This window comes from Cinclus cinclus, chromosome 4, assembly GCF_963662255.1.
Source record: "Cinclus cinclus chromosome 4, bCinCin1.1, whole genome shotgun sequence".
NCBI classification, from domain to species: Eukaryota; Metazoa; Chordata; class Aves; order Passeriformes; family Cinclidae; genus Cinclus; species Cinclus cinclus.
Genome location: NC_085049.1, coordinates 51,702,248 through 51,729,712, shown reverse-complemented (window position 1 = coordinate 51,729,712; position 27,465 = coordinate 51,702,248). Strand labels below are relative to the sequence as shown.

The 27,465-nt window shown below is 37.6% G+C and overlaps 1 protein-coding gene across 1 annotated transcript; it reads right to left on the bottom strand.

The window, feature by feature from the left end:
- Positions 1 to 13,825: 13,825 nt before the first annotated feature.
- On the bottom strand, positions 13,826 to 26,157 carry NTS (neurotensin). Its single transcript, XM_062491244.1, has 4 exons — positions 26,097 to 26,157; positions 21,857 to 21,918; positions 15,463 to 15,687; positions 13,826 to 13,972 (listed from the first exon to the last, which is right to left on the bottom strand). Exons 1-4 carry the CDS (start codon positions 26,155 to 26,157, stop codon positions 13,826 to 13,828), a joined length of 495 nt encoding a protein of 164 aa, XP_062347228.1.
- Positions 26,158 to 27,465: the final 1,308 nt, after the last annotated feature.

Sequence of the window (27,465 nt, the reverse complement as noted above, 5' to 3'; positions counted from 1 at the left end):
GACCACATTTAACAGGTAGCCCCTATTCATGCAAAGGGTTGTGAGTACTGGGTGCAGCTACGAGTTGTGTCATCCTGAACACAACCCCACTGGAAATAGCAGGCAAGACAAAGAGACCATCTCCCACCATGTATGTGTGGCAACCACTGTGAACATATGCTACATTAATATTTTCCTTGAAGGGCTCAGCACCTCTGCACCATCAAAGATATTCCCCTGCCAGCTGCATTCCCTCTTGCTTTCTAGAGATCAGAAAGAATCCTTCTATCAAGTACATGAAAGGCAATTGTTACAATGCCAATGTGACAGTTATGTCCATCTTGCTATCTTTGTGCTATTAGTTAAAATAGCTGGTTAAATGTAATAGGGAAACATTTTCGCATTTTAAAAAATGACAGTTTTCTGGCCTGGGGCACTCCTGTGAACTGGCTGATCCTGCCAAAAGCTGGCAGACAGACTGACCCTTGGCTGTGATCATGTGTCCTGGTTTGAAACAGACAGGTGTGCTAGGGAGGAGCAGGGCCTTCCCTCGAAATGGAGCTAATAAACCCTTCCCTCTAAATTAGCATAATTTTGGAATTAAGGGGCTCTCAGGCAAAGATATGGGGATAGGAATAACAGTTCTTTACTAGTATGTATATATATGTATATGTGTATGTATATATAGACATATATATGTATACATATATGTGTATATATATGTATATAAATGTATGTATGTATGTATGTATGTATGTATGTATGTATGTATAAAACAAGGCAAACAAAAGAACAACAGCTATGACATTACCACCAAACAGCCCAGGACCCCAGCAGCAGTTCTCCTGGCTGTGCACACCTTTCCTTTCCCCTGTGCTGCAGCTCCCATCCCACTGGCAGTCAGTGCCAGCAGCTCCCGGGGGCAGGGACAGATGCGCTGATCCCAACGTGGCTGCGGGAGGGCTGGGGGTGATGGAGGCCGTGTTCCCATGGGAAGGGTGGAGGAGAGGCTCTGCTCACGGGTCCTTGTGGCGGTGTCGGTCCCGGTGCTCCATGGTATGATGCTTGGGGGCGGCAGGCCGAGGCAGGAGGGTGTCCCAGCAGGGGTGCCCCAGCTGAGCAGAGGCAGCTCCCGCTGTTGGGACGGCAGGAGAGGTTTTCCAGCGGCTGTCCTCCTCTGAGAGCCAAACGAGCGAGAGGGCGAGCAGCTGCTCACAGCTCTCCTTTACCTGCCCCGGGTCTCGTAGGCTTCCCCTCCTGCCCGCCCCGGCCCTGCGAGAGAAACTCCAAAAAAAGGACAGGGAGCCTCCCCCTGTCACTAACCATCAGTGCTTCTTAGCATGTCAATGGGAAAAAAATGGAGAGGAGAGGAGAGGAGAGGAGAGGAGAGGAGAGGAGAGGAGAGGAGAGGAGAGGAGAGGAGAGGAGAGGAGAGGAGAGGAGAGGAGAGGAGAGGAGAGGAGAGGAGAGGAGAGGAGAGGAGAGGAGAGGAGAGGAGAGGAGAGGAGAGGAGAGGAGAGGAGAGGAGAGGAGAGGAGAGGAGAGGAGAGGAGAGGAGAGGAGAGGAGAGGAGAGGAGAGGAGAGGAGAGGAGAGGAGAGGAGAGGAGAGGAGAGGAGAGGAGAGGAGAGGAGAAAGAAAAATAAAAAAAAGCAAAGCAACAAACAACCCCCAACATCATGTCACTGAGCTCAGCAAGACTCTTAATTCCCTGGTAAGTTTTTAAGTTTTTGCTGGTGGCCAAGACTGCATAAGGCATCTCTCTATAAGTCTGTTCAACATCTGGTGATAGCATACCTCAATTCCCCAAATAATTGTCCAGTGGATATTTGGCATGCCTGAGTATTTAGTTTGTGAGCCTACCAGGTGGGAAAAAAATTGGTGAGACGCTGAGGATCCTAGTAAACATCTCCAGAACAGAATATTTCGTTCTACAGTAAAACAAATATCAAGAAAATTGTTTGGTAGTTTTTACCCCTATATTTTTCTAGAAAGTTTTTTCTTTTTTTTTTTTTAATAGATATATATTTTATTTCCATTTTTTTTGTGCCCAGAATATTTAACATTTGTTAGCGACCACAGAGAGAGCACAGGTACTATCAGTATATACTGCAATCTCTGGTAACTCATGAATTTTGAGTGCAGTGTAAAATGAAATTTAGCTCCCAAAGTGCATAGACAATAAGACTAGAACTTTTTTTCTGTAAGATTTTAATCAAAAATTAGTGGGGAAAAGGCCCCAGTAGCACAAAGAAGGTAATCTTGCTAATTAGTTTTTGGAAAGGGAAAAAAATTAAATTCTACTAATACCTAAAATGTGCAGCAGTAGTGTATAGTTTATATGATAAATCTTGCTTGATGCTTAGAAATATATTTTGAAGCATTTTATATCACCATATGGAAAATTCTGTCTTCTCTTACAGGTTGGATATATATTAAGAAATACTGAAGTGTAATTTAGTTTTAAGAATATCCTTGGGCCCCTTAAAATTAAATAATTGAAGCAAATAAATTGAATAGAGAAATGTGAAAATTACATGGTTTAAAGTGATTTGGTGCTCTAAATCCCCAAGATCCCATTAAAGACAATTAGCACAAGGAAACTAAAACTTCTCAATTATCTAGACAGGTTAACCTTCAAAATCTTTGTCTTTCTATTTCCACCAGATGGTGGTATACTGTAAAAAACAGATCCTGAAGCAAATTTCTCCTTTCAAAGACTACAAAGCAAGGAAAAATCATCATCAGTTAAAAAGAACACATTGAGTCTCTATGAGACAACACAAATTTTACAGAAATGAAGTCCTAATTTTGTAGTTATATCTAGCCCATCCAAAGTTTTGTAGGTAGGAGGAGTATGACTTTTCTTCTAGTCTCTTCTTTAATGTTTAAGATGTCAGATAACTATTTTCAGTAGATGGAGTAGGAGAGATAGATATTCAGAGCAATTATATTTTAATCAAATATTATATTCCACTTCAGCAGTGATTCCTAACTGCAGGAATCTATTTTCATCTATTTTTTCTTAGAAGAATTTGCTGTTTACATTTTGCTCTCTGTCTCACCTGCAATACCAGTGTACCTTTCTACTGGATTAAGTGCAAGGCCCTGGGCACTCCAAAGAAAATACTTAAACCTTAATCAGATATCATGATACAACTGTTGAATGAATCCTTTGACATCAGGTCAAGGAATATTTAACTTTGGCTTAAAGATTGTTCTTAGCTTCAATGCAGGAAGATTCCCACTGATTGTGAAACCATTGCTTCAGCTCACAGATGGGTGTGTGTGCAAAGCTGCATCAGCATTCCTACTACCTCCTAGAACTGAGTGACTCTCTGGAAACACTGGATTTTGAAGTCCTTACAGGGTATGAATGCTTTTTGCAAGTGGCAGGGAGTGATGTGACTTGTGATGTTTCAAGATTTATTCTAGGTAATTAGTACTCTTACACTTCATCTCCAAGTATTGTGGTATTGTACTAGAATATGTACATGTAGATATTTAAACATATTTAAAAAAACTCATTAAAAACTTTTTATTTTCCTCTGAGAATAGATAAATATTGTCTTTTATTGAAAAACTGTTATTTCAGCACCTGAACTGAATAAAAGTTCTGTGTTAATGGCTTTAACAAAGGAAAAACTTAAAAGGCAAAATATAATGCTGTTGTCTATGCTTTATTCACTGTGTCTCTCCAGGCAGTGCCTTGATATTAATTCATGAGCAAAAGGGTTCAGTTTGCTAATCCTTAAGTTCCAGAGGCTGAGCTTGGGGCCCCTGGGAATATGATGTTCAACACAAGTCCTGACACTCCACCCTAAGCTGTGTGAATCTGAAAAGCAGGCTTCAAGCCTGGAGCAGGACTGTTTTCTAATTATCCTCTGTTCATGTGAAAGTCAAAGTCTCAGAAGCTAAATGTAATTAAAACTGTTATTCTATCCCTTGGTACCAAACATGAAGCAGCCCAAATTCCCAGCTCTGTCATCCGTACGCTGCCAAATTATTCTTTGCTGTGTTGACTGCTGCCTTCTCATCTATGCGCTCACCAATAAAGCAAATCCTCCTAAGACCACTGGTTAGGAACAGCAGCTCTTCATTTGGTCTCCTTACTTTGGATTACAAATTGTCTGCTACACCACAGTATGGCTGAACTCATAGAATTCTCTACAAAATTTCTTGAATTGCCACTCCTCTCCTCAAGTCTACTGCAGAAACTAATCTACCCCATCCAAAAAGAAGATTAAGGGAAAACACGTGTTTGCTTGTTTGTTCCTTTTAAAATCAAGTTTTTCTCACAGCTTGGGTCATAGAATTTTTTAATTAACTCATAGCTTTATTTACATCTGACAATGGGCCTGAAACCTTGTTAAAGCAGGGAATTTAATCAAAAAACTATGAAAATTTTTCAAGTGGGAATTTACAGTTTATGCACTGCCTTGATTTGCAACTGGTCCATTTGAAATAGTTTGAGTAAATTGCAGCATGCAGAATGTATGATTTTCTAAAATGCAGTCTGAACTGACGTAGTACAAATCAGACATGCAGACCTATTAGTAACTACAGAAAAATTGATTCCCTACTTTACAACAGGGCAAGCAGTGTCTTGTAATGATAAGATCTGACTGTGCTGTTTACTAAGTTGTTGTAAAAGAAAAAAAAGGAACTACCCTGACGTCTGCCTCTGTCACTTTCTTTCCTTCTTGTCTTCTCCTTCTCTCCAGGCTATTCACCAACTCACCACTCTCCCTTTTTATTTTTGCTCAAGATTTAAAGGAAGAGTATACATCTGATAAACAGTATATTGCAAAAAAATTGTCCCCAGTTCCAGAATTAAATCAAATCCTGAATTATCTATTGATAGTGTATAAAATCTAATTAAAAGAAATCAACAGTAATCACAAACCTTATTGGAAGGAAATTGTAATTGCCAGCCAATTGTAATTGCCAAAATGTAATATTATGTGGGGAAAAACATGCCATCTTTCTCTCTGTCCCTGTTTTCTTCATTTATCTTTAATAGTGACCATTCACTCTACTTTTTGAGTACCTTATGCTATTTTACCCAATCATCCTTTCCAGCTTACAGAAGGCTTCCCTCCTATCACTTTTGTAACATCTGAGGGTTGTAATAAGTCTACTGCTGCCTTAGAAGACTGACGCTTCTCCATCACCAAATCATTTCCTGTTCTCTCACTTCAAATTGTATGTTCAGTTCAGGACCAGTGTAAATGTACAGGACATGAAATTGATTTTCTGAACGTTGGAAGATGACCATCAGGCAGACAGTAGAGCAGCTCACACCCAAACTAGACAAGATGAGCTATGGGTGATTGTTTTGGCCAGATATGATAACACAAGCAAGACTTATGAAATAGTAATTTTTTAGTTATGATTTTACACAAAGCAAGCATAAATATTCATTTTTCTGGCCAGGAAAATCAAGTAGCATCCCTGCGAACCTCTTCTTGTGCTGAGATGCATCCTAAGAGAGATAAGGCAAGAGAACACTAAGTGCAGTGTCTACATACACAAATGTGTGCTTGTGTGTATTGAATGAATGTATATCATAGAATGGTTTGTGTTGGAAGGGCCCTTAAAGATCATCTGGTAGCCACTGTTCCTGCCATGGACAGGGACACCTTCCACTAGACCTCAGTGCTCAGAGCCCCATCCAACCTGGCCTTGACTGGCAAGAATGGGGAGCACAGCTTCTCTGGGCAATGTGACCCAGTGTCTCCCCATCCTCGCAGTAAGGAATTTATTCCTGTGTGTATGTATATATATATATGTATGTATGTATGTATATATAAGCTTTTTCCTTGCTTCCCCAAACTGTTTCAGCTGGTTGTACAAAACTATAGTGTTTAAATAATATTTAGCTTTATATATCATCAGTCTCCGGGACTGATTATCTGTAATGGTGAATTTGAGCAATCCTTTCTTATTCACACGTGTTGCCAAAGGTGCAGTTTCACTCCTAGCAGAAAAGCACAGAAGGGTTTAAGTGAACAGAAATCAGGTTTTAAGCACCGTGCTACCAATATTTTAACACTCTATCTAAATAAAGACTTATGACAGTAAATGTCAGTTCCTTCACATCAAGATATGCCTTGAAAAGTCTTGCAAATAGTACATTATGTTTCTTCTCACACTACTGAAAATTGCTAATAAGGCATCAAAAATCTTTTAGCACAGCATTACTTCTTATGCTGTCTGCCTTGTTGAGTGTTCAGAAAATATCTTATTTATAATCCACATCCATCCATTTCACAGAAAACTGAATTTCAAGTACAGCTCAGTGTACCATGCATTGAATTAGAATGTCTGATTTGCCACAATTATGCTAGATACATGAAGGGAATCTAATTGTTTTAAAGACCAGTTCCAGATTACTTTCTTTCTGAGAATAAAAGCCTCTGGAGTTTTTCTCTGAACTTTTATCTAGGAAAACAATCTGAAAAAAGCTACCTACAAATGCAAGTTTCTGTTTATCTTTCAAATATTTTCATCTCCCCTAAAAGTTGGTCCTCTTGTACGTACACTGAGATATCTTCTAATTCTGAGAGCAGTGTGACAAAATATTGTTAACTTGCTTGAGATATGGATTCAAATAACAAGGTTTCTCAAATCTGGACAGACTGGTGTTGATTATCCCAAACTACAAACAGCAATCTGTATTTCTGTCTTGTACTGACAGTTCAGGTTTAGTGAATGATTCAACTGACTCTAATTTGTGTATTTCTTGACCACTGTCATGCACTCCTTCCTTTACCTGATCAGCTTTCTTTAGTTGTTCCAGTTTCTGCCTAAAAACTTTCAATTTTAGACCTCTCAATTCAAATCTGTTTTTCTTGATTCAAGGGAGGTGATGGGAATGCTAGCCAGATGATTGCCTTTCCCGTACACTGATGGGAACCCACCTATTTTTTCAGAATATCCTGTATCTTCTAGTTTACACTTACTTGCCTACACCTTAGTTCTTATATTCCTTTTCTTCATTATATTATAATGATTATATTATATTCCCTTTCTTCTTTTTCCCCTCCCATATTTCCTCCCTCCAAATACATACAACCCATGCCTCAACCAGCTCTGACACTCTTTAGTTGGAGCCAGATGGAAGGAATATCCAGCTAACATTCTTGCACGTTTTTTCACAAATTCCCTTACCTATCTGCATTTTGCTTCCCATTTGTCTGTTCCCTTACAGTACCTTGCAGTTCAACATTATAACTAATGAATCTAAAACCACACAGGTGAAGTGGAGGGGCATGGGATATTTATAAAAAAAACCCCCAAATTTTAATGTTCACAACTCCCCTGTTCTCTAAAGGTCAGGTAATTTAATAGTAATTCTTAACTTTATCATAAAAAAAAAATCAGAAAAATCTACCTTCAGTAAATGGACTTTTGAGGAGAACAGAAGTATTTTCCAAGGATTTCATTGTTAAAATAGCTGCAGTTTTAGCACTTCAGTGCCTTTGCATATTAAAGACAAGAATTTAGAAATTTGTGTTATTGTTATATATTTCTGGAGCAATCAGATGCAGAATGCTATAATACCATGGTACTATCGTATTCTGCAGTTACATATTCTTCTAAGTTATACTTTACATACTGCTAAATTCAGAATAATTTTAATGAACCGTTCATTTGCGGGAATATGCACATATACCTTTGATCTGTGTGGTGTTATTTTTTTTGTTCCCTTCCTTTAAAGAGAACAAAAGACAGGTTGTCTTTTCCAAACACCTATTTATTTAGAAGATCATTAAATAAGATACCAAAACACAACAACTTCTGCAGTATATGATTATACAACTACCTTAAGGACTTGGTAGTACACAAAAACAATCAAGATATTTAGTTCATGAGGGAGCTCTTGAATAAATCATTTCTAGGATCTTCTCTATCTTCTAAAAAGTAGGAAATCTTTTTTTTTTTTTCTTTTTTTAGGACAAGAATGCTTAGGTTTTAAGCATAGAGTTTATGAACTAAAAATTTTTCTTTTTGCACCCTAATAAAAGGTTTTAGAATATTATATTATAGGAAAGGTTGTTTTTAAATACATATAAACAGTAGATTTGGGGGGAAAAATGTTTGGAGGAATAGTGCCAGTCATTCCAGATAAATGATTCCCAATTCATACTGCTCTGTAAAAACTTTAAGAAAATAATGCATAATAAAGCACATACTAGTTCTTCTCTTTCTTTCTTTCTTTCTTTCTTTTTCTTTCTTTCTTTCTTTCTTTCTTTCTTTCTTTCTTTCTTTCTTTCTTTCTTTCTTTCTTTCTTTCTTTCTTTCTTCCTTTCTTCCTTTCTTCCTTTCTTCCTTTCTTTCTTTCTTTCTTTTTTTCTTTCTTTCTTTCTTTCTTTCTTTCTTTCTTTCTTTTTCTTTTCTTTTCTTTCTTTCTTTCTTTCTCTTTCTTTCTTTTCTCTCTTCCTTTCTCTCTTCCTTTTTTCCTTTCTCTATCTTTCTTCCTTTCCTTTCCTTACTTGCATTGTTTTTAGGCCTTGAGTTAAATGCCAACAGGGGATAAAATAATCATAAATTCTAGAATGCTGGATTATAAAGATCTGTTATGCATCTTGGATTCTTAAATCATTAATCAAAACAAAAGCTTCAATATGGTGTCAAGATTGTAATTTAGGATGTTTCCATTCTATTAGATTCACTGGTGTACAAATCTGTTCTCATAGTGTTTATACTTTATTAAACAGCTGGGACACTCCACCTGAACAGAGGTCTTCATGTTGCTTCCAGTCATGTAAAAAATAATGTGAAGAGTAGCCTGAGTAGCCCTTTTTTGTATCCATAAGAGAACTAAACCCTGCAAAAGCTTCCTACTGCTGATTTGCAAGAGCAAAATAGAAAATGGTTCCAGACTAACAGTGCACTGTAACTTCTGTGACAAAATGGACTGGTACTTGACCCCTTGGGAGCTCAAACAGAAAAATACTATTCCTTGGAAATTGAAGTCCAGTTTTGTATAGCTCATTTTTATCTTCTGTACAATGGAATGTGATGCAGTTCCTGAGATATCAGCTGTAGATTCTTGTCTGCTTGGAAAGAGCAGGCCTTCTTTGGGCAACCAGGAGTTCCTGAAGGCTTTGTTTCTTAATAGCTGACACCTTCCAAAAATTACTGGGTGGCTCCCATGTAATTTTCCCATATTGCTGCTTCAGAGGAATCATTGAGTCAGAAAAAGCTTGCCTGCTAATGAGGTACCAAAAAGCTCTTTCTATTCCACTGTCTGATTGATAGGTCTGGCAGACCCATCCAAGTATCCTAGATTTTGATGATTTCAAAATCTGGTCATGAGCATTGGGCTTTTGTGTGTGTTGAAATATGACACCCTCTGGATTCAAGAGGCTGAATATGAGCATCAAGTTTCAGTAGAAATTAATATTAACTAACAAATATGTTTCAGCTCTTCTTGTTGACAAAAACTTAGATATGTGATTCTACTCCTCCCTGGCAATCCAGTAAACAGAAAGAAACAAAAATCATTTGACATATATTCATTGCTTTATTTAGGTGTCAGGGTTATCTATCTATCTATCTATCTATCTATCTATCTATCTATCTATCTATCTATCCATCCATCCATCCATCCATCCATCCATCCATCCATCCATCCATCTATTTATCTATCTATACTTTTCAAGGTTTTGCAGCCTCACTCATGAAATTTGAATGCTTGCATTTGGCAGCAATTAAAATCTCATTCTTCAGGCTCCTTGCAGAGGTCAAACCCTCTCTTCCACTTTTTTTTCTTCCTGGAGAGTGAGATCCAGGTGCTGTCTCTTTTGTTATATCGTAGAAGTCAGCACAGTTTATTTTGCAGATTATCTGAAACCCTTATTTTCTCATAGCTTTCAGTCAGTCCAGGATTATGGATGTGGAGAACATCAGTGATCAGTCTGGAACCTTGGGGAATTAAAAAAAACTGCTCCTCTTTCTTGCCCTCCAACATGAAATTATTGTAGTGTTAGCTTTTATCTTCCATTTAATACCCCCCAATGCAAACTGGTAACTAATCTTGGGGAAAAAGAATAAAGATCACGACCAATTTTGTCTACATTTTGTGTTCACTAGGAGCTGGGTGTGAGACATAGCCAATACCTTACATTTCAAAATTAAATCTCTCTTAATCTGAAAACTCAACATTTCATCCACTTTGTTTACAACAAAACATTCAAACTCTTACCCAAAACATAATAGACTTATAATAGAAAACACAGAAAAGATCAAAACTTATGATATACCACAAGCAAGACTTAAGAACTTGATAACAGCAACTATTATATTATAACATTTCTTTTAAAGAAAAATAACAAATATATGCTTCAGTGATTATAAAATCACAAATTTAGTTTTGTTTCACTTTTCACTTCAAATGCCCACGTTATAGGTCATTTGCAACATTATGGATGATAACTAAAAAATAAATGTAATTGAAGTAAATCTCAGCTCCATTTAATTCTTCATTAGAAAGTATTGACAGGTTTTGACAATAACTGTATGACTATATCCAATATGTTAGGAGTCTAAGAAATAGTTAGGTATAAAATTTCTGAATGATTGGTATTATTATTAATCTATGAACTCAGTTTAGAAGTTGGTAATGGAAATTATAAGAAAAAATGTGCTCCTCTGAAGACATAGCAAGAGACAGAATATCTCTCAATAATTGCTTTTATACAACAAAATTGCCCATATCAAAAGATGTTCCTTAAAAAATGTAGCAGTTTCTTAATGGTCTTTAAAAGGGAAGGGAAGGGAAGGGAAGGGAAGGGAAGGGAAGGGAAGGGAAGGGAAGGGAAGGGAAGGGAAGGGAAGGGAAGGGAAGGGAAGGGAAGGGAAGGGAAGGGAAGGGAAGGGAAGGGAAGGGAAGGGAAGGGAAGGGAAGGGAAGGGAAGGGAAGGGAAGGGAAGGGAAGGGAAGGGAAGGGAAGGGAAGGGAAGGGAAGGGAAGGGAAGGGAAGGGAAGGGAAGGGAAGGGAAGGGAAGGGAAGGGAAGGGAAGGGAAGGGAAGGGAAGGGAAGGGAAGGGAAGGGAAGGGAAGGGAAGGGAAGGGAAGGGAAGAATTGTCTGAGCTTTTGAATTAAGTCTAAGTCTTGATATATTGCGATAGCTTCCTCTGACTTGAGCTTCATCCTGCACCATTTGCTGCTGCAAATATAGCAGCATGGATATTGCAGGCAATGCAGTTATGGATGAGGCAGGTACCCTGGAGATCTCACTGAAAGTATGTGCAAAATAGAGACAAATATGCATAAGACTGTTATTTTTCTATCATCATCCAAAAATGAAGGCTAAAGAAAGGCTGCAATTCCACAGCAGCGAGGCCATCAGGAGGTAGCAATAACTAGAAGAGAGAAGAGATTCCAAGCAAGGAAACCTTCCAGACTTTAAAATTTCCTTTAACTGTTGTCAGCACCTGGCTTAATTCTATGGTTTGTGTTTTCTAGTATTTAAATACTGCTATGCTTGCTTTTCCTGAATGACCAATGAAATGAAAAGCCAACACTGGCTTTTTCAGCTGAACTGACCATATTGCAATTGCAGTTTTTGTTTCCTCATCTAGTTCAGATTATCACACTGAATGACATTCCTCTGACACCTCCATCAGAAACTTGGGACAACTGACAAGATGTACTTTCCTGCCATTCTTTAAGCTCTGTCTCCACCAGTGACACACAGTAGCTGGCTGTGTGTGGATTCAAAGTCTGCTGAAAGGAAATGGGTTATTTAATGCCATTTCCAGCCAGTCTGACTAATCTGTTAGCTCTGCACTGCTAAGAACAAGAACACGGTCACAAGGTAGTGCGGAACACTAGATGAGGATGGAACAGTAAGTATCATAATTTGAGGTTATATGCCATTACCGTGACTGTCTAAACTGCCTCCAATATGCGACATGAAAGGGTGTTTGTTTCTGAAAATTTTACATTCTCTATCAGATGGCAACCACATTACCTTATCGTACTATTTTTTGTAGCTTTTATACTCTTAAATTTATAATGAGAGAAAAATATGATGACAATTTTTTTGTCTCATTCTTCCATTTTTCCCATGAAAAAGTGTTCTGAGACTTTTTTTCATTTTTTCCTCAGGTACTACAAGCACTAAATTTTTGAACAAACTGTTCTGCTTTGTCATTTCAGAACAAAAGATATTTTTGAATGCAAATATCCATAATAGGACTAGGGATCTTGCAGGTTTGTCGGAAAGATGTTTCTTAACCACTTGAGAGCATGCTGGGTCTTCAGTTCAATGTGTTTCATAAATAAAGGAAGGGGTATGAGTTTACCAATTTAAGCAGAGCCCTTAAGCACATTAAGCATTTAAAACATTGAGACTGAACATACTTAATTGCTTTGCTGTATTTGAGTCATAATGATTATTGTAATAATTAGTGTATGCTCAGTTATTTCTTGTCAGTGCATGCATTTAAGGGTTATTGAATTAATAAACTGATTAATAATATTTACAGTGAGAAAAGGAAATATAATTAGCCTTAATATGCTGAAAATATATTTTTCTTTAAAAACTCCCTTTCCATGCAACAAAGTGTAACAAACTTGTGAGAGGGTTTTGAAATTCTCCATGTGCTTGTGTTTTCTGTTGGATTCTTGGTTGTTTGGGGGTGTTTGTGTGTGTGTGGAAGGTGAAGAAGTTGTTTATTTGTGTGGTTTGTTATTTTTATTTGCTTGGGGGCGGGATGGTGTGGCTATTTGTCAGAGGGGAATCGCTTTGAGGAAATTCCTCAAACTGGAAACAGGCAAGTTTTTAAAAACAATGTCTGTCCCATTTTTGCCTTCTGGTCTGAGCATCCAGGCTTCACAGGTCTTGGACTACCCCTCAATTCTGATGGTTGTTGGGGCCCCCAGATCTTTCAGACTGTTTTCCTCTTAACTGGAACCCAGAATCGTTAAGATCCCAAATCTCATGCTCACATCACAAACACGGAACTGGAAAATATGTAACTTTCAGGCAGCATTTGATTCCTCATGGCTTGAAAACAATTTTTCCCATGCTGTGACCCTTCCTCTATATTAGTCTCATGACTGTTTTCAACTCCAAAACTTCCTGTTTTCTACAAATTTGTGGAGGGAGGGAAAAGAAATGACTTTTAATAGTAATTTTAAGATGTTCTAATTTCAATTAATCATTCAAACACTTTGCCAAGTTTCTCATGTAACCAGATTACTATTTTGACTTTTAATAGTGACAGCACCAGAACATGATTCAGCCTTATGTTTTTGTTTGTTTTTTTTTTTTTTTTCTGGGTATTCATACATTAGGAGTCAAAAAATCAAAATTCACTTGCAAGCAAGCTATTAAAAATATTAATTTTGAAATTTCCACTTAATAGTTAATTGACAACATTCCTTTTCTTCCTTAGACCTGTACCCTATTAAATTAAACTTGTCAAAATATAAAATACTAGATTATTCAAGAAATTTGGAAACATTTACATGTTTGAGGTGTTGCATTCGCAGTAGGATTTATGAACAATATCAATTTACTCAGTGTTATGTTGGTGTGCTTTATAAAATTGGAAAAGACTACAAGACTGTTTGAAAGCATGTTGAAATCTCAGTTTTGTACAATACATCATGCTTAAAAACTAGTTTTATTCGCAAATGTATTAATCCAATTAATCTCAAGTAGGAAAAATTCACAATCAAGAAACAGCAATTGCAAAAAGACACAGCTATGTTATCGTCTTGATTTTCCAGAGTATATTTTCACACAAGTATGATTTTAGATTTAGATAAGATAACCATAACGCACAGTTACCTATAAACTAAATATACATTGTTTTCTTCTGCTGCATCAGTAATATGAACTTCTCTTGAGTATGTATGGTCTTCTAGCTTTGTTCACATGTAGCTGCCGTTTCAGAATATAGGGATTTTTTCTCTTTGTGATTTCCTTTTCTTGGCTTGAGTTCTCTAGATCAAAAGCGTCTTGCTGAAGTAACTGCAGGACACAAGAAGAGATACACTGTTACCTAATTTTTTTTGGTAATGAAGATTATAATCCCCTCAAAATTTTAACAAAATATTCTTTTAACATCTGCCACCCAGAAAAATCTTTATTATATTAGCTGTAGCATTAATTTAAAAAAAAAAAAAAGGACAAAACGCAAGGCACAAAACTAAAATCAGGCTAAAGATGAGCTGAGCCCTACAGATGTGATATTTAAATTCCAATTCAAGAAATTAGATAATTGGTTTTGACTAGAAAGGAAAGCTGGTATATCCTCCTTAGACTAAAACTCAAATTGACTGGAAGTTTTCTAACGAGTATCACTCAGTTATCACACATTTAGGTTAAACACCTGCATATACTACTTGCTGGTATCATCTTTTAAGAAATATTTTAAACTAGAACTTCCTGCAAAGCAGAGACCTGGGGTTAAGACATATGGATTATTGCATGTTTGGTTCTAGGGTAGCTCCTTTCCAGCAATAAATGCACTGATGAAGGGAGTCTTCAGAAAACTCTGGTTTCTCAAAGAGGGTGCAGTCCTTTGAATGGACCACCTGACTTATTATTAGGATTGGGAATATACAGTTATATACACCAAAGCAAAACAAAAACAAAAACCCAAACAAACAACAAACAAACAAAAAATATATGGGTTCAGCTAGTCTGTACATGAAACTGTGACAGATGAAGAAATGTGCTTTACTGGAACGTGGGTCGTGATATTGAGCTGTCTTTTTTCACTACACAAAGCAGGTTTTAGTGCAATATCTATGCAAGTGGATTGTGCCTAGTGTGCTTCTGTGTAATCACTGTAATCACTGTACTAAAATAAATATCACAAATGGGCTATAAACAATCATTATGTAAGAGCAGCAATCATTCATACAATCACAGTGTCAGCTTCCAGGGCCCTCTTTAGGTGTAGGGGGGGAAAAAAAAAGCAGGAGTTACCTTGCTGCCAGTCTCTTAGCAATGATAAGAAAACCAGAGTACCTAGTAAAATGGTATGTACACATGGGCATATATCCCTGCAGTTTGAATCCACTTTGCCTTAGGTTCTTAAAACAGAAACACTGGCTACATTTTTTTTGCTTCAATAGATCTATAGCAACATCGTGTCTGTTAAGCTGATATTAATTATGTTTTCTGGCATAGTGATGACTTTCATATGTTTGGTTGCCTGGAATGGCTACAAAGAGTGAGTAAAGTATGTAGTTCAAAAAAGTTCTCACTTATCCATGGTTCATTGTAGGAAACATACAATCAGATCTTCAGAAACTGCACTAATTCATTACTCTTCTGCACTAATTCACTACTGAAAGAGGCATATTAGAAGTATTAGAGAATATAAAAAAGGGAAGGAAAGCTCAAACAATGTAATGGAGATCACATGGATATGGATTTTTGCAACATCACTACAAACAGAGCCTGTGACATTAATAGCAGTAGAAACATGCATTTGTGACAGTTTGTGTTACCTCCCAATGCTGAAAGGCTCTGCTGTGACAAACTTTTTGGAGTTGATATATTGTCAGCATTGCTTCCAAGCTGAAGCCATCCAGAGCAGCAGGGAACTGTCTCCCTGGAACCAGATCCTCCTCATCTACCTCTACTGTTTCCCCCACTTGGTTGTTTATGTTGTTGACGAGATTGCAGACATTTAGCAGGGTCATTTTCCAATAAGGAAGTTTTGCTCTGTTAATCTGAAAATAAAGACACCCACTATTTAACACATTTTGGGTTTTTTGTAGTCATGTGCTACATTCAAACGTTTTGTTAGAAACAAGTTTATGTTTCTGAAGTGCTTTTCATCTGCTCAAATTTTAGACAATAATTAGAGTGCCTAACCTAGGACAACTCATTTATTACACACGCCAAGTCTGCTTCCTTGCAGCCTTGCCCGCCAGGTAGATACAAATGATGAAAAAACTAAACTGCTACCAAACCAGAATGGCAGCATTTCATAGTAATTCTGCACAGGTGCAAACAAAAACACAGATGGAAATTAATATATATAAATTCACAGGTGTAAATAAGGATAATGAATCAAACCCATTGGATAAATTCCCAGCTCAGGAATCCAAGCTGGATGCCTGTGGTTAACTAGACACTTCTCCCTAGTTCAGAACAAATACCAATCATCTCAAAATTCCCTGAGAAAAGGAATGGAGTCCCTGCTTCAGGACGAGCTATCTGATGAGTCTGGGTCTGAAGTTACAGAATCTGTAAGCCCCAGGAGTTTTGGATGCTGGAAAGTCAGTAGCCTGGGAGTTGTTAATTGAAGGACTATGGGCTTAGGAAGATGGATGAAAGATAAAACATAGCTGTGAAAACAAAGTACTCCTGATTTGGTAACTGAACTGAAAAACTGAGACCACCTGCATTTAGGTGGCCCATAATGAACCTGTCCAGAGATGATACAGAAATAGAGAAAAAAGGAAATTTCACCATGGTTTGCCTCAAATTTTGCTTGTTCCGTAATGCATCATTGCATTATGGATGAGCTTTTAAACCATTTTAAAGAAATGTTGATAATCATGATTTTTACTTTTCTACTGGTATACTGGTATAGCTTTATCCAAGCAGTTGTGGCAGTAGTCGTCTTCAATTTTGATTATCAATAGGAAAAAAAGTAAGTTTAAAGCTTAATTCCTATCTCATTTACTACTTTTCATGATTTTGTTTGGTTTTTTTTCTTTCTCCCACTATTAATTATTTCTTCTGCACTGTATTGCTTTTAGTGCTGAGTATAGAATTTAGTTTCCTTAAACTAGAACTAGTGACATAGCAATCTTCAATCAAAATTCAAATAGCAAATTCCTATTTATTCCTGGAAAGGATTTCCTTGCTGTGCACATTAGGATAAGACTTTACCTATGAACTGAAATGTAGTTGCTTCTTTTCCTGTATGTAGGAAGTTAAATATAGGTATGACACTAAACAGACATTGCCTTTCACACATACTTGACAGCACTAATGCAGTGCTTATTTGGCTGAACATCAGGTAATCACATAACCTGTTTCTTTAGAGCACCTTTCTAACAAAGGGGTCTTGCATGCAAGATTTATGTATACTCATCACACCTGAGTCTTTTTTGAGGGAAAAGAAAGAAAATTCAGAGAAACGAGGAAGAAACAAGAAAAGTTGGTATCACTTGGCATTAGCTACAAAAAGTTTTCTTTTGGCCATGGTCATTACTCAAACATACACCTGATACATGCACAGCCTTCAAAATGAGAATGATTTAGCCTTTTAATAAAACTGCTGTGCATTCCCAGATTCCTGACAACATTCCAAAAAAGAAAAAAAAAATTATTTTGAGCTGAAATCTTATTTGGAAGCTTGCAATTGGTATTTCAATTTTTACTTTGAGCTCATCTGTTGTCCCATAGACTAACCCCAGTTAGTCTATCAATTTTTTTAAAAAGATGTGACAGTTTCAAAATAAAATTAATCTCTTTGCAGAATATCTAATTTCATTAACAGAAGCTAAACTAGGAAAAAGACCAAATATCCAATGCAATTTCAAAATGTTCTTTGGTCATTTTAATATATTTTTGAAATACATTAATATGGAGCTTTCCATGAAAAATAAGGAGGCTTCTTCAGTTCACTGTTCTCTCCTGGGTACACAAAAGCACTGCAATGGCTAAATTCCAATGGAGCTTGGAATCTATTGTCAGTACCACACGAGCAAGTGAGATTTCTGAGTTAAGTAGGAACCAAAAATATTCTAGTGGATGGAAACAGAAAAGTAAAGGATAGGGTAATTTTTCATGACTTTTTGCATAACTTATAGAATCTTTTTTATCTAAAGTTACTACTTTATGTCAGCCTGATGCGCATCTATGCATAAAGGATTTTTCCTCTGTGTATAAGTAAAGTAATTAAATAGCAGATTTCCTTAGGTGCAAATTGTCTTAGCTCCTACTTATGAGATTAGGAGAAAACAAAATTGCAGTGCTGTCTGCAAGCTTCTAACTAATATTTCATTTGTTAAAGGATTCTCATTCTTATTAATGTTATGCACCTCAAAGTATTTTCACTTGGTACACCTGCTTCTGACTTACTGCTACCATTAACAATTCAGAGTGGTTTTTGTGTTATTTTAAATTCAGAGGAAAATTGGGTTATTTTAACTGAATATGGAGTTTTCCAGGTCATGTCCAGCCACTGAACAGAGCAGTCACATTATTTTCCTGCTCCACTGCTACAGCAAGCATTAAAATCAGACTGCTTTGCTTTTAGGGTTATGGAGAAAATCTGAGACAGTTATCCTAAAAGTATATGTAAAAAAAAAACAAGTTTAAGATGATGATAATCCAAATGTTCAGGTTAATTTACAATATGTGATATATTTTATATTATATGTAATATATTTTATATTTTATATATTCATGCATTTTCCACACAGGTCTAAGCAATATCAACTACAGTAGCTCAACACATGTTTTAGAAAATGCCAACACAATAAAACAAGGAACCTTTATATGCCAAGATAGAGCTAATTTTTTTAAGAGTAACTGATACCTGAGAATGATCTGAAGAAACAAAGGAGACTGCAGTATGTACTAGAATTTAAAAAGTATATAAATACTGAAGTGAATACTGAATATTATGTATTTCCAATGTTAAACGTGCTTGTAAAATAAGAATAAGATATATAATTTTTCATACTTCATGGATCTTGAAAGAGAATTTAAGATCATCTAAGAAACTGAAATAAGCTTATTTCCTACTCTGACAACAGGCTTGTCTTATGCAAGACAAAAGAGCCTAAGTTATAATTTATATGATATTTTATTTCCATTTCTGGTTGAATGATACCCTTGATAGTTTGCTTAAGATACTTCTTTTGTTATAATCCATCCATATATCCCAAATGCTATTTCTCATTAGGAAAAAGGATTTCATTTTACATTCTTATCTTTATCTAATAAAAGCAGATAAAAAGCAAAGCCATAATGAAGTAAAAATCCCAAGCTAGTGTAGGATCTCTATGGTTCCTTTCCATAAAAATAGTTGAATTTTGTTCGGATTGTAACTATAGAAATAAAAGCTTTAATCAGATATAGCACCAAGTTCTGTTAAAGAAATTTTTCCATGGTGTATATTAATGCCTGTAAACCTTATTAATTCTTTATGTGATGACTGAGTCAGGAAGTCAGTATCTCCTAGGTAGCTGTAGGTTCCTCCTACTTCTAGGCAGCTCCTCAGACAAGGAGGCTAAACTCTGGGTAAATACAGTCATAAATAGACATCCTAGAACAACAAAAACTCAGTGACTCCATGACTTCATAAAATTAATGTTGGGTGGTACCCCAAAGGTGGAGTATAGTCTAGGGATGATATATTCTCCAAGGAGTACTTTAGTTTTACTTTATTTTCCCCTCTAAATGACATAGTCTCAATCTTCTTTGAGTTCAAACTAATTCAACATTCAACTAATGTTTTCAAGCAAGCATTTAGGAAGCTGGAAATAGTTTGGTAGGAATAGAGTTTTCTATTTCAAGCAAAATATAGACAGGAGATCACTGTCCACATATTTTTGACAAGTCTGATTTTGTTGTTTTAACAGATCTTCCAAATGGCCTTTTGGATTTTATCTTATTAAAAAAAGACAGACAAAGCATTGTAAGGACTTGTTTGGTCCTTGTATCTCGGCTCAGATGTAACAGCAGGGAAGGGTGACAAACTGTATTAGGGGTTGAAGACAGGTTGCAATAAGCATGAACTACTTCTTTAAGGATGAGGAGTGATTCAGCATATAGGTGGCTTTGAAGAGTAACTTGAAAAGGGGCAGCAGGCACTGGACAGCAGTCTGTGAAGTCAAAGGCATAAGGCAACTCTTCCCTTAATATTGGATAGGCAACTGAACACTGCAAGAGGTGCGCTTAAGCCCTGGCTGTAGTCTTCATACTATAGTCCACAAGTGCCTACTTAGGTAGATTTTTGTTCTATCAAATACTAAATCCAGAAGTGATAATCCATTTTGTTGCACTTATAGATCTCAGCTTCTATAAACAGTATCTTCTTTTCCCATCTTAATGCTGTTTAACTTGTTAGGATTTCCTTTGTTGATCACCAAGTCAGTGTCAAGCACAGTGCAATTTAGCAGTAATTGCTCTCAAATGAAACCAGATCTCAGGCACAACACAAGACAGCTATTACACATACCATCTTCAAATTTGTCTATCACACCAGAACCATAATTTGTTGCAATAAGGGTTATAATTTAGCAGCAGACAACAGAAAAAAAATAATTTCAGTAAGGAATGGGATAGCAATATTACTCTAGTAATATCTAATAAGATTTAACACACAGTTTTTAGTGTTTCCCCCATGTCATGCTTTGATGTCAAGAGACAACGTATATTCAACTAATGAACACTACGTGGTGATTTAAGGCGGTATAATGCAGAATTAAAGCAATGTCTCCAACATGAATCCACTGCTTCTGTCAACTTCGAGTGTCAGTTAACTCTGGCAAATACCCTAAGGAAGCTGAATAGCAAGCCACCTGACATTAAAAAAACATAAGAGTATTTTGGCAAACATCAAGACATTATTAACTGGTGCAATATTTTTGTGTATTTGGAGTTACCTGAGGTTGTGTTCTGTGGTGAGGGGGAGGATAAGATTGAAGTTATGTTCACAGATCCACTAAAGTCAGTATCAGAAATACCAAGAGCTGCAGGGTTTTATTCCAGGGCATGCTATGCTTTGCCACACATCAAAAAACCTCTTTTTTTGTCAGTTTCCTACATTTAAATATGTCTCGGAAAAGGAGTAGTTATTAAATCTTTCTATACCTTAAAAAAGTGAGTGGCCAGCAGGTCTATTTAAATCTAAGGTTAACTATCATGCCAGTAAAGAACATTGAGATCTAAGGACTGCCAGACCAGATAAAGAAAATGCATTTTCTATCCAATAGTACTGAGGAAAAGGTCACATATACTTAAATACAGTATATACAGAAATCTTCCTGGCAGGTTTTGTCTTTAACCTTCAACTAGTCATTCACTTATGAAAATTTATTTTTGGGGGAAGAAATTATCCATTTCTCATTTTATTTTCCATCACATTTAAGTACCACTTAAACTTTATTGGAATAATGAATCAAAATATTGACTCTTAAACCCATAGCGCTTGTTTCAGAGTTTGTTCTTTATATGTCACTGAAGATATATTAAGCATACATATTTCTTAAATCATTTATGGGAAATAATTTTGTTGAGAAAGTGTCTATCAGACTATGTAATATATATGCACAACACTTTCTGCTTCACCTTGTCAATATGAGGTTTTCACTGAATTTTTATATATTCATATTAAATAACATAAACATTATTCACAGTCTGGAAACCTGTCAAGGAAATGCCATTTACAATGTTAGTATATTCACAATCATGTCCCCATGTTCCTGTACTGACACTATGATTAAAATCTTAAACCACAATTAGCATATGTATTAACTATTTTTGCTTTATGATTGTCTTAATTTTATATGCTTATAGGAAGAATTCCGCATAAAAATAGCACTTACAGATTTGACTCAAGGTTAATTTAGCTTTCATCGGGCATAATCTTATTGGAAACACATTTCCTCACATAAATTTACATCTCTGTACATAACACAGTTTTGACAGTTTAATGAAAGTACCAGTGTTACAACCGAGGAACACGTTTAGTGTGTCACATCAACACCTTTAAATTTCCTTTGAACCGGAGCAAATCTTGCACCAAAGTAAAACCTAACACTGAACTTTTCTGTCTAGATCATAGGTTATTACTTTGTGCAAAGACTTTTGGGTTTGTAATGAGAATTCATTTGCTCCCTCCCTGTCAGGTAAAGGAAGAAAAATAATTACCTTTGATGTGTACATATTGGTCAATAAATCTGCTTCTAATGCTTTCATTTCCTCTTCTGAATCTGGGAATAAACCAGAAACATATGTTTATTATTTGATCATAAATCATGGACATTTCAACCCAGTATGCAGAACTTGACATTTAAAAGATTTTTTAAAAATAAAGAATAAACACAAACACCAGTGACCTAGAGGGACTCTCAGGGTCTTCAATTAATAGCAACTTTATGCTAAAATAAATACTCATTACATTTTTAAAGCATGATCAAGCTTATTGAACTAAATGGAAATGTTCATTTATCTCCGTTTCACAGCGGAAAGGCTCATTAAACTGCAATTCCTTCAGTATAAAAAACTGCTGCAATATTCTTCATTATTTTCATAATAAATATTTGTCATCTTTGCTTACTTTGGAAGAAAAACTTGAATATTTGTTTTCAAATAATATTTATTTAAATAGTAATTATTAAGCTAAACAGCAGTTGATTACTTGATTAATAATCAATATTCTTGATAATTCTTGATTACTCTTAATTAAATTAAGGATATTTTTACTGATGTGAGAGAACTGAACTTGACCAGTTTATGATACAAGCAATTGACAATGTGTATACAAAAAGAAAGTATTCTGACTGGAAGTCTAGGCATTTTCTTTACTGATTGAATCAACCTTTGATAGCTCAGTAGACTTGCAAGACCTGTGATTTGGTAAATAAGGTAAAAATTGCTGTGGAAAAAGAAAACACACAGAGACATTTCTCCACACAGTATCACAAGATGGAGAAGAGAATCACAGTGAAGATCTGGTGCCTTGGTAGCAGCAATTACAGCTCGAAAAGAAAAAAATTGAAGGAATCAGTTAAGTCTTCAGGTGAAATAGACTTCCACATAGCTTTTACCTTTCCTGGAATACCAACAGTCCAAAACCAAACAATGCACCAATATTTCAAACCATACTAAACAAAATTATATTTCATATTCATATAGATTATATCGCACTTCCTCTAAAATAAGCAGTGCTGTTGGCATGTAAGACCCTACCAAGAATCTGTGGATAGATTCTGCCTATGTCTTCATTTCAGGGACCATCACCACTGTGTGTCACTACCTTTCACAGAACTGGAGACTGTAAGGGACCACAAGCATGTGCTAATGTGCCACAGGTTTCTGTCAGCACAGAAGCCACCCATTACAAGGCTCTTAAAAATCACTCATGATCAATGTCAATAAATCTCACCACTACTGTTACTTTGTTTCTTATTTAGGAAATTCTCCTAAATATCAATGCTTCCTCGCTTCTGATTTCAAGTATAATTTATTTCTAATTACAAATGTACCCATGGTTTGCAAATAAATTCCTACACTATAAATTATGCCTTTCTATTTGTTGTATTTACCCATCATGTATTTATTTAGAGCAATCACTGCTTTTCCCTGCTTAGTGCTTTTGTGCATCCTTACAATATTACCAAACAAGTGCAAGATTGCTGTGTCTTTTTGGTCAAAAAACATTGCCCTGGAAATCCCATAAATGTTTCATTGAAAGGCTATGCCCAGATTTATTGGACTCTTACCTATTTTCCTTCCTTGCAAACACCTTGTATTCCCCGACTCATCAAAGCAGCCCTCTTCTGTACCTGATGTGTTCTCAAGATAGAACAGCATAGTACAGTTTGGTTCAGAAGCCTCAATACTTAACCATGTTAATGCTTACCATTAGATACAAGAGAGCATTTGTCTTACATATCTTTTGTTTTTGTTTATCTTTTGTGGCTGAACACCCCCCCCCAAAAAAAAAAAAGAAAAAAAACCAGGTTAGATAATAAGACAATGTCTTCTATTCCTCAGATTTTCAACAGTTTGTGCTTTGGTTAAAAAGGAGATTTTAAGAGGAATTTCTATTATCTCCTAAGCCACTGCACTTTGTACTGTTGCACTGTCTCTTATTCCTGTTATTTAGGTCATCAGAAAACTTCCGTGCGTCACACAATAACCCCTTCCTCTGTAGGGATGCTCCTGTTCACCTTTGCCTTACCAGTACAATAGATTCACTCATTATTTTTAGAATCGAAGTTATTGCATTTAGGTGACTTGCTGTAATGTCGATCTGCAACCAGCCTTATTTAATATTTTAAATTTTCATATTAAATAGGATTAGTTGTGGATCAATCATCAAGTCACTGGCAACTGATCTCCAAGCTAAAGCCTTTTAGCTCTTTCAGTAGGAATGGCAGTCAGCTTTACCACCTTTACCATTAGCCAAGGTTCTGCTGGCAGCACAAGATCAGTCAGCTGAATTTCAATGACATTATCTCCTGTGAGCAGGTGAACCCACACACAACGACAGCGTCATGATTCTTGGTGTCCTGGATCGCACCAACTGAGAACAGTAAAAGGACTTGTGCCTGGTTAGCACCTGGTTTTTGTTTCTCTAAAGGATGGAAGATAACTTCCACACATTAAGGCTGGAAGATAGCTGCAGGCATAAAAGGTGGGAAAGAAGGTATTAAGAAGCATTTGGATTGGAAAAAAAAAGAAATCTAGAGGACATTAGGTGAGAGTCAAAATTCCTTGAGTGAAGAATAAAGCAAGGCTGGGAGGGAGAGAAGGAAGCATGTTCAGGTAATTCAGGAGTGAAGAGAGATGGATGAGGAGCAAAAGCATAAAAAGAAAAGACTCAGAGAGCAGTGTATAAAAAGCCTGGTTACACATTATTATTAAAATCAGAGAGAAATTCACACAGTTTGATGTATTCTTGATTCTACTGACAAGAAAGATAGTTTCTATTCATATATTCACATTTTAAAGGAACAAGTACATTCTACAGGTACATACTTTCACATGAGGGCAAACATTTTCAAAAGAAAATTTAACAATCATTTACTCTATGGTATAACTCTCCATATTAGTTACAAATTATTTGGACCCCTTCACACAAGCTTCTCTGCAGCATTTCTCATTTAAAAATAAATTTCAAATTTTCAAGCAAATAAACCGTTGTGTTAGTTCCCCATACAATTTGGCTTCTGGGTTTTTTTAATGAACTTATTTTAATCCCCACTTAAGTATTTTTACTTTAGTGGTCTTTCATTCAGGCTCTATAAGGAGTTGAATTTGAAACTGCTTCACAGAAAATACTAGTGAGGAATTTGTTTTAAAAGCTTAGAAATATAAGGGCTGAAAAAAATTGTTATATTTTGTCACTAGGATCATGCATTCTCTATAATATACAGAATAATTATATTTAAACTGTAATAAAATGCAGGTATTATGTGGTTTACATTTTTCTTCCATAGGGGAACACAAACTGGAAACTTTCATCTAAAATGAGAATTGGGAATTCTGAGTCCCTATGAACACTAAAGTTGAAAAATGAAGTTGCCTGTAAATTTACCCAGTAATTTATTGGAGTGAAAAATTAATTTTCAAGTAAGTTAAGATTGGATTTTGCAGGCTATTCTGCTTCATATATGTGTGCATACACCCGTTTAACCATACCTATTTGGTAATAAACTTTAGACATAAATGGCACATGCTTAAGATGCGTCATTTTTTCAAGGAAGCAGGACATGCATTGTAACATATCATTGTCCTTTTGAGCTTTTTAAAGCAGCTGCTCTTGGGAAAGAAGTACATTTACATCAACCTTCTTACTGTGTGATCTGCCTGTGCTTCAGTGTTTTTTTTTTTTTTGTTTGTTTGGTTGGGTTGTTTTGGTCATGATTTCAGATTGGTTGTTTGCAACTTTTCTCCAGATAATAAAATTATATTTCTCTCCCTAAAAAGTGAGTGAAAGGCATACATATTCATGTTGTTTTGGATTACAGCAGCTGTTCATATGAGCTGCAGAAATTACAATTTGTATCTTAATTTGGAAATACATGATATTCAATGAAACACAGCACAACCAAGCAGATGGTCTGCACTGATTTGTATTTCCAATGACTAGCCTACACTAATTACGGTGGTATGGATGCTGTGAGGAGAACGGCTTGCAAGAAGGGAGAAAGTTTGAGGAGTGATAACAAAATGATGCTGGCCAGAACCCGTTATCAGAGCCGGCTCCCGGGCGCCTAATGAGGACAGCCGGCAGAACCTGAAGCGACTTCACTTTAGGTGAACCTTCCTTCCTTTAGGTCCGTTCTACGGCTCCGGGAGCGACTCAGCGCCGAGCGGCTCAGAGGGGTCCGGGGCCGGGCGGTGCGGGGCGCGCCCGGCGGTGGCGGCGGCGGGCACTTACCGGAGCAGAGGCTGCAGGAGGCCAGGGCCAGCAGCACCACGCACACCAGCTGGACTCTCATCCTTGCCGCGCCGCCCTCTAGAAAGTAAAGTCCATAAATCCTAGGGAGAGACGGAGAGAGAGAGAGAGAGAGAGAGAGACAGACAGACAGACAGACAGAGCCCCGCCGCTCCTCGCCCTCCGCACGCGTGCTGACGGGCGGCTGCAGGCACCAGACGGGGGACCCAGACCCTTCCCCAACTATATAAGCCGCGGGGTGATGTCACGGCGGTACCGGCATCGCCTCCTGACGAAGCTCCCTCCCTCTCTCCCCCCTCCCGCTGCCCGCTCCCCGCCGCTCCGCGCCCGCTGACGCCACTCGCCGCCTGACGCACGCGGAGCCCCGCGGGGCGCGCAGCGAGCCCCCGCACCCACGGCCCCGGGCCGCGCCCAAAGGGAACCGTCCTGCCATTTTATTATTATTACCATTATCATTATTTAAAAAAAAAAAAAAAAAAAGTTTCCGCAGGTGCTCGGTCCCCCGGCGCGGCTCCGGGAGTGGGGAGCGACCGCGCCGCCGTCCTCGTGCGGTTGACGCCCTTTGTCTTTCATCTGTAGAACCTTTCCCTACGGCAAGGGAAAGAACCGCACACCCGTGACGGCAGGGATGTTAAATCGGGGATGGGCAGGGAATGCCTGACATGGGGCACGGCAGGGGTATAACCCTGGCCGTGTAGGAAGGAATGTTGCATCGGGCACGGGTAGTAGCAAAAAGAGGGGGAGAAACAAAAAGGTAAGTCTGTATGCGTGAGAGAAGGAGGAAGATAACGGGAAAAGCCACTTGATACAGTGTTTCATAAATGCGCAAAAAATTGAGACTCGACCTGGCGAGACACCCTATCGCTCCCGAAGAGCGCTTGCCACAGCCTCCCGCTGCGGTTTCCAGAGAGCGCGTATTCCTCAGAGGCATTTCTCTCAGGATGCCCTTTTCCCTGTTGATTTTTCCGCTAGGTATCGTTCCTCAACGACTAGCCCAGCACAGGCTCCGCGACAGCAGCGGAGGTCGGAAGGGAGCAGGACACGCCGTGCCCCGGCGGGGCGAGACGGGCGGGGCCGCGGGGTCCCCTCCTCGGCATCCCATGCTCTGCCCTCCGTGGCTGCCCGTATCTGCTCCGGGCTCACTTTCTGTCTCCCGGCTCTCAGCTCCTGAGACGTAAAGCCCAGAAGAATGAACCGAAGGTGAGGACAGGGTAACCTCCACCGTGCGAGTATAAAAACATAAAGCTCAAGTCTTGCGTCAAGCCTCCATCGCGCTACAGCTTTTGCTGTGAGGGGTTTTTTCTGTTGTTGTTGTTTTTCTTCTCAGATACAGACGAATGCTCCATATGTT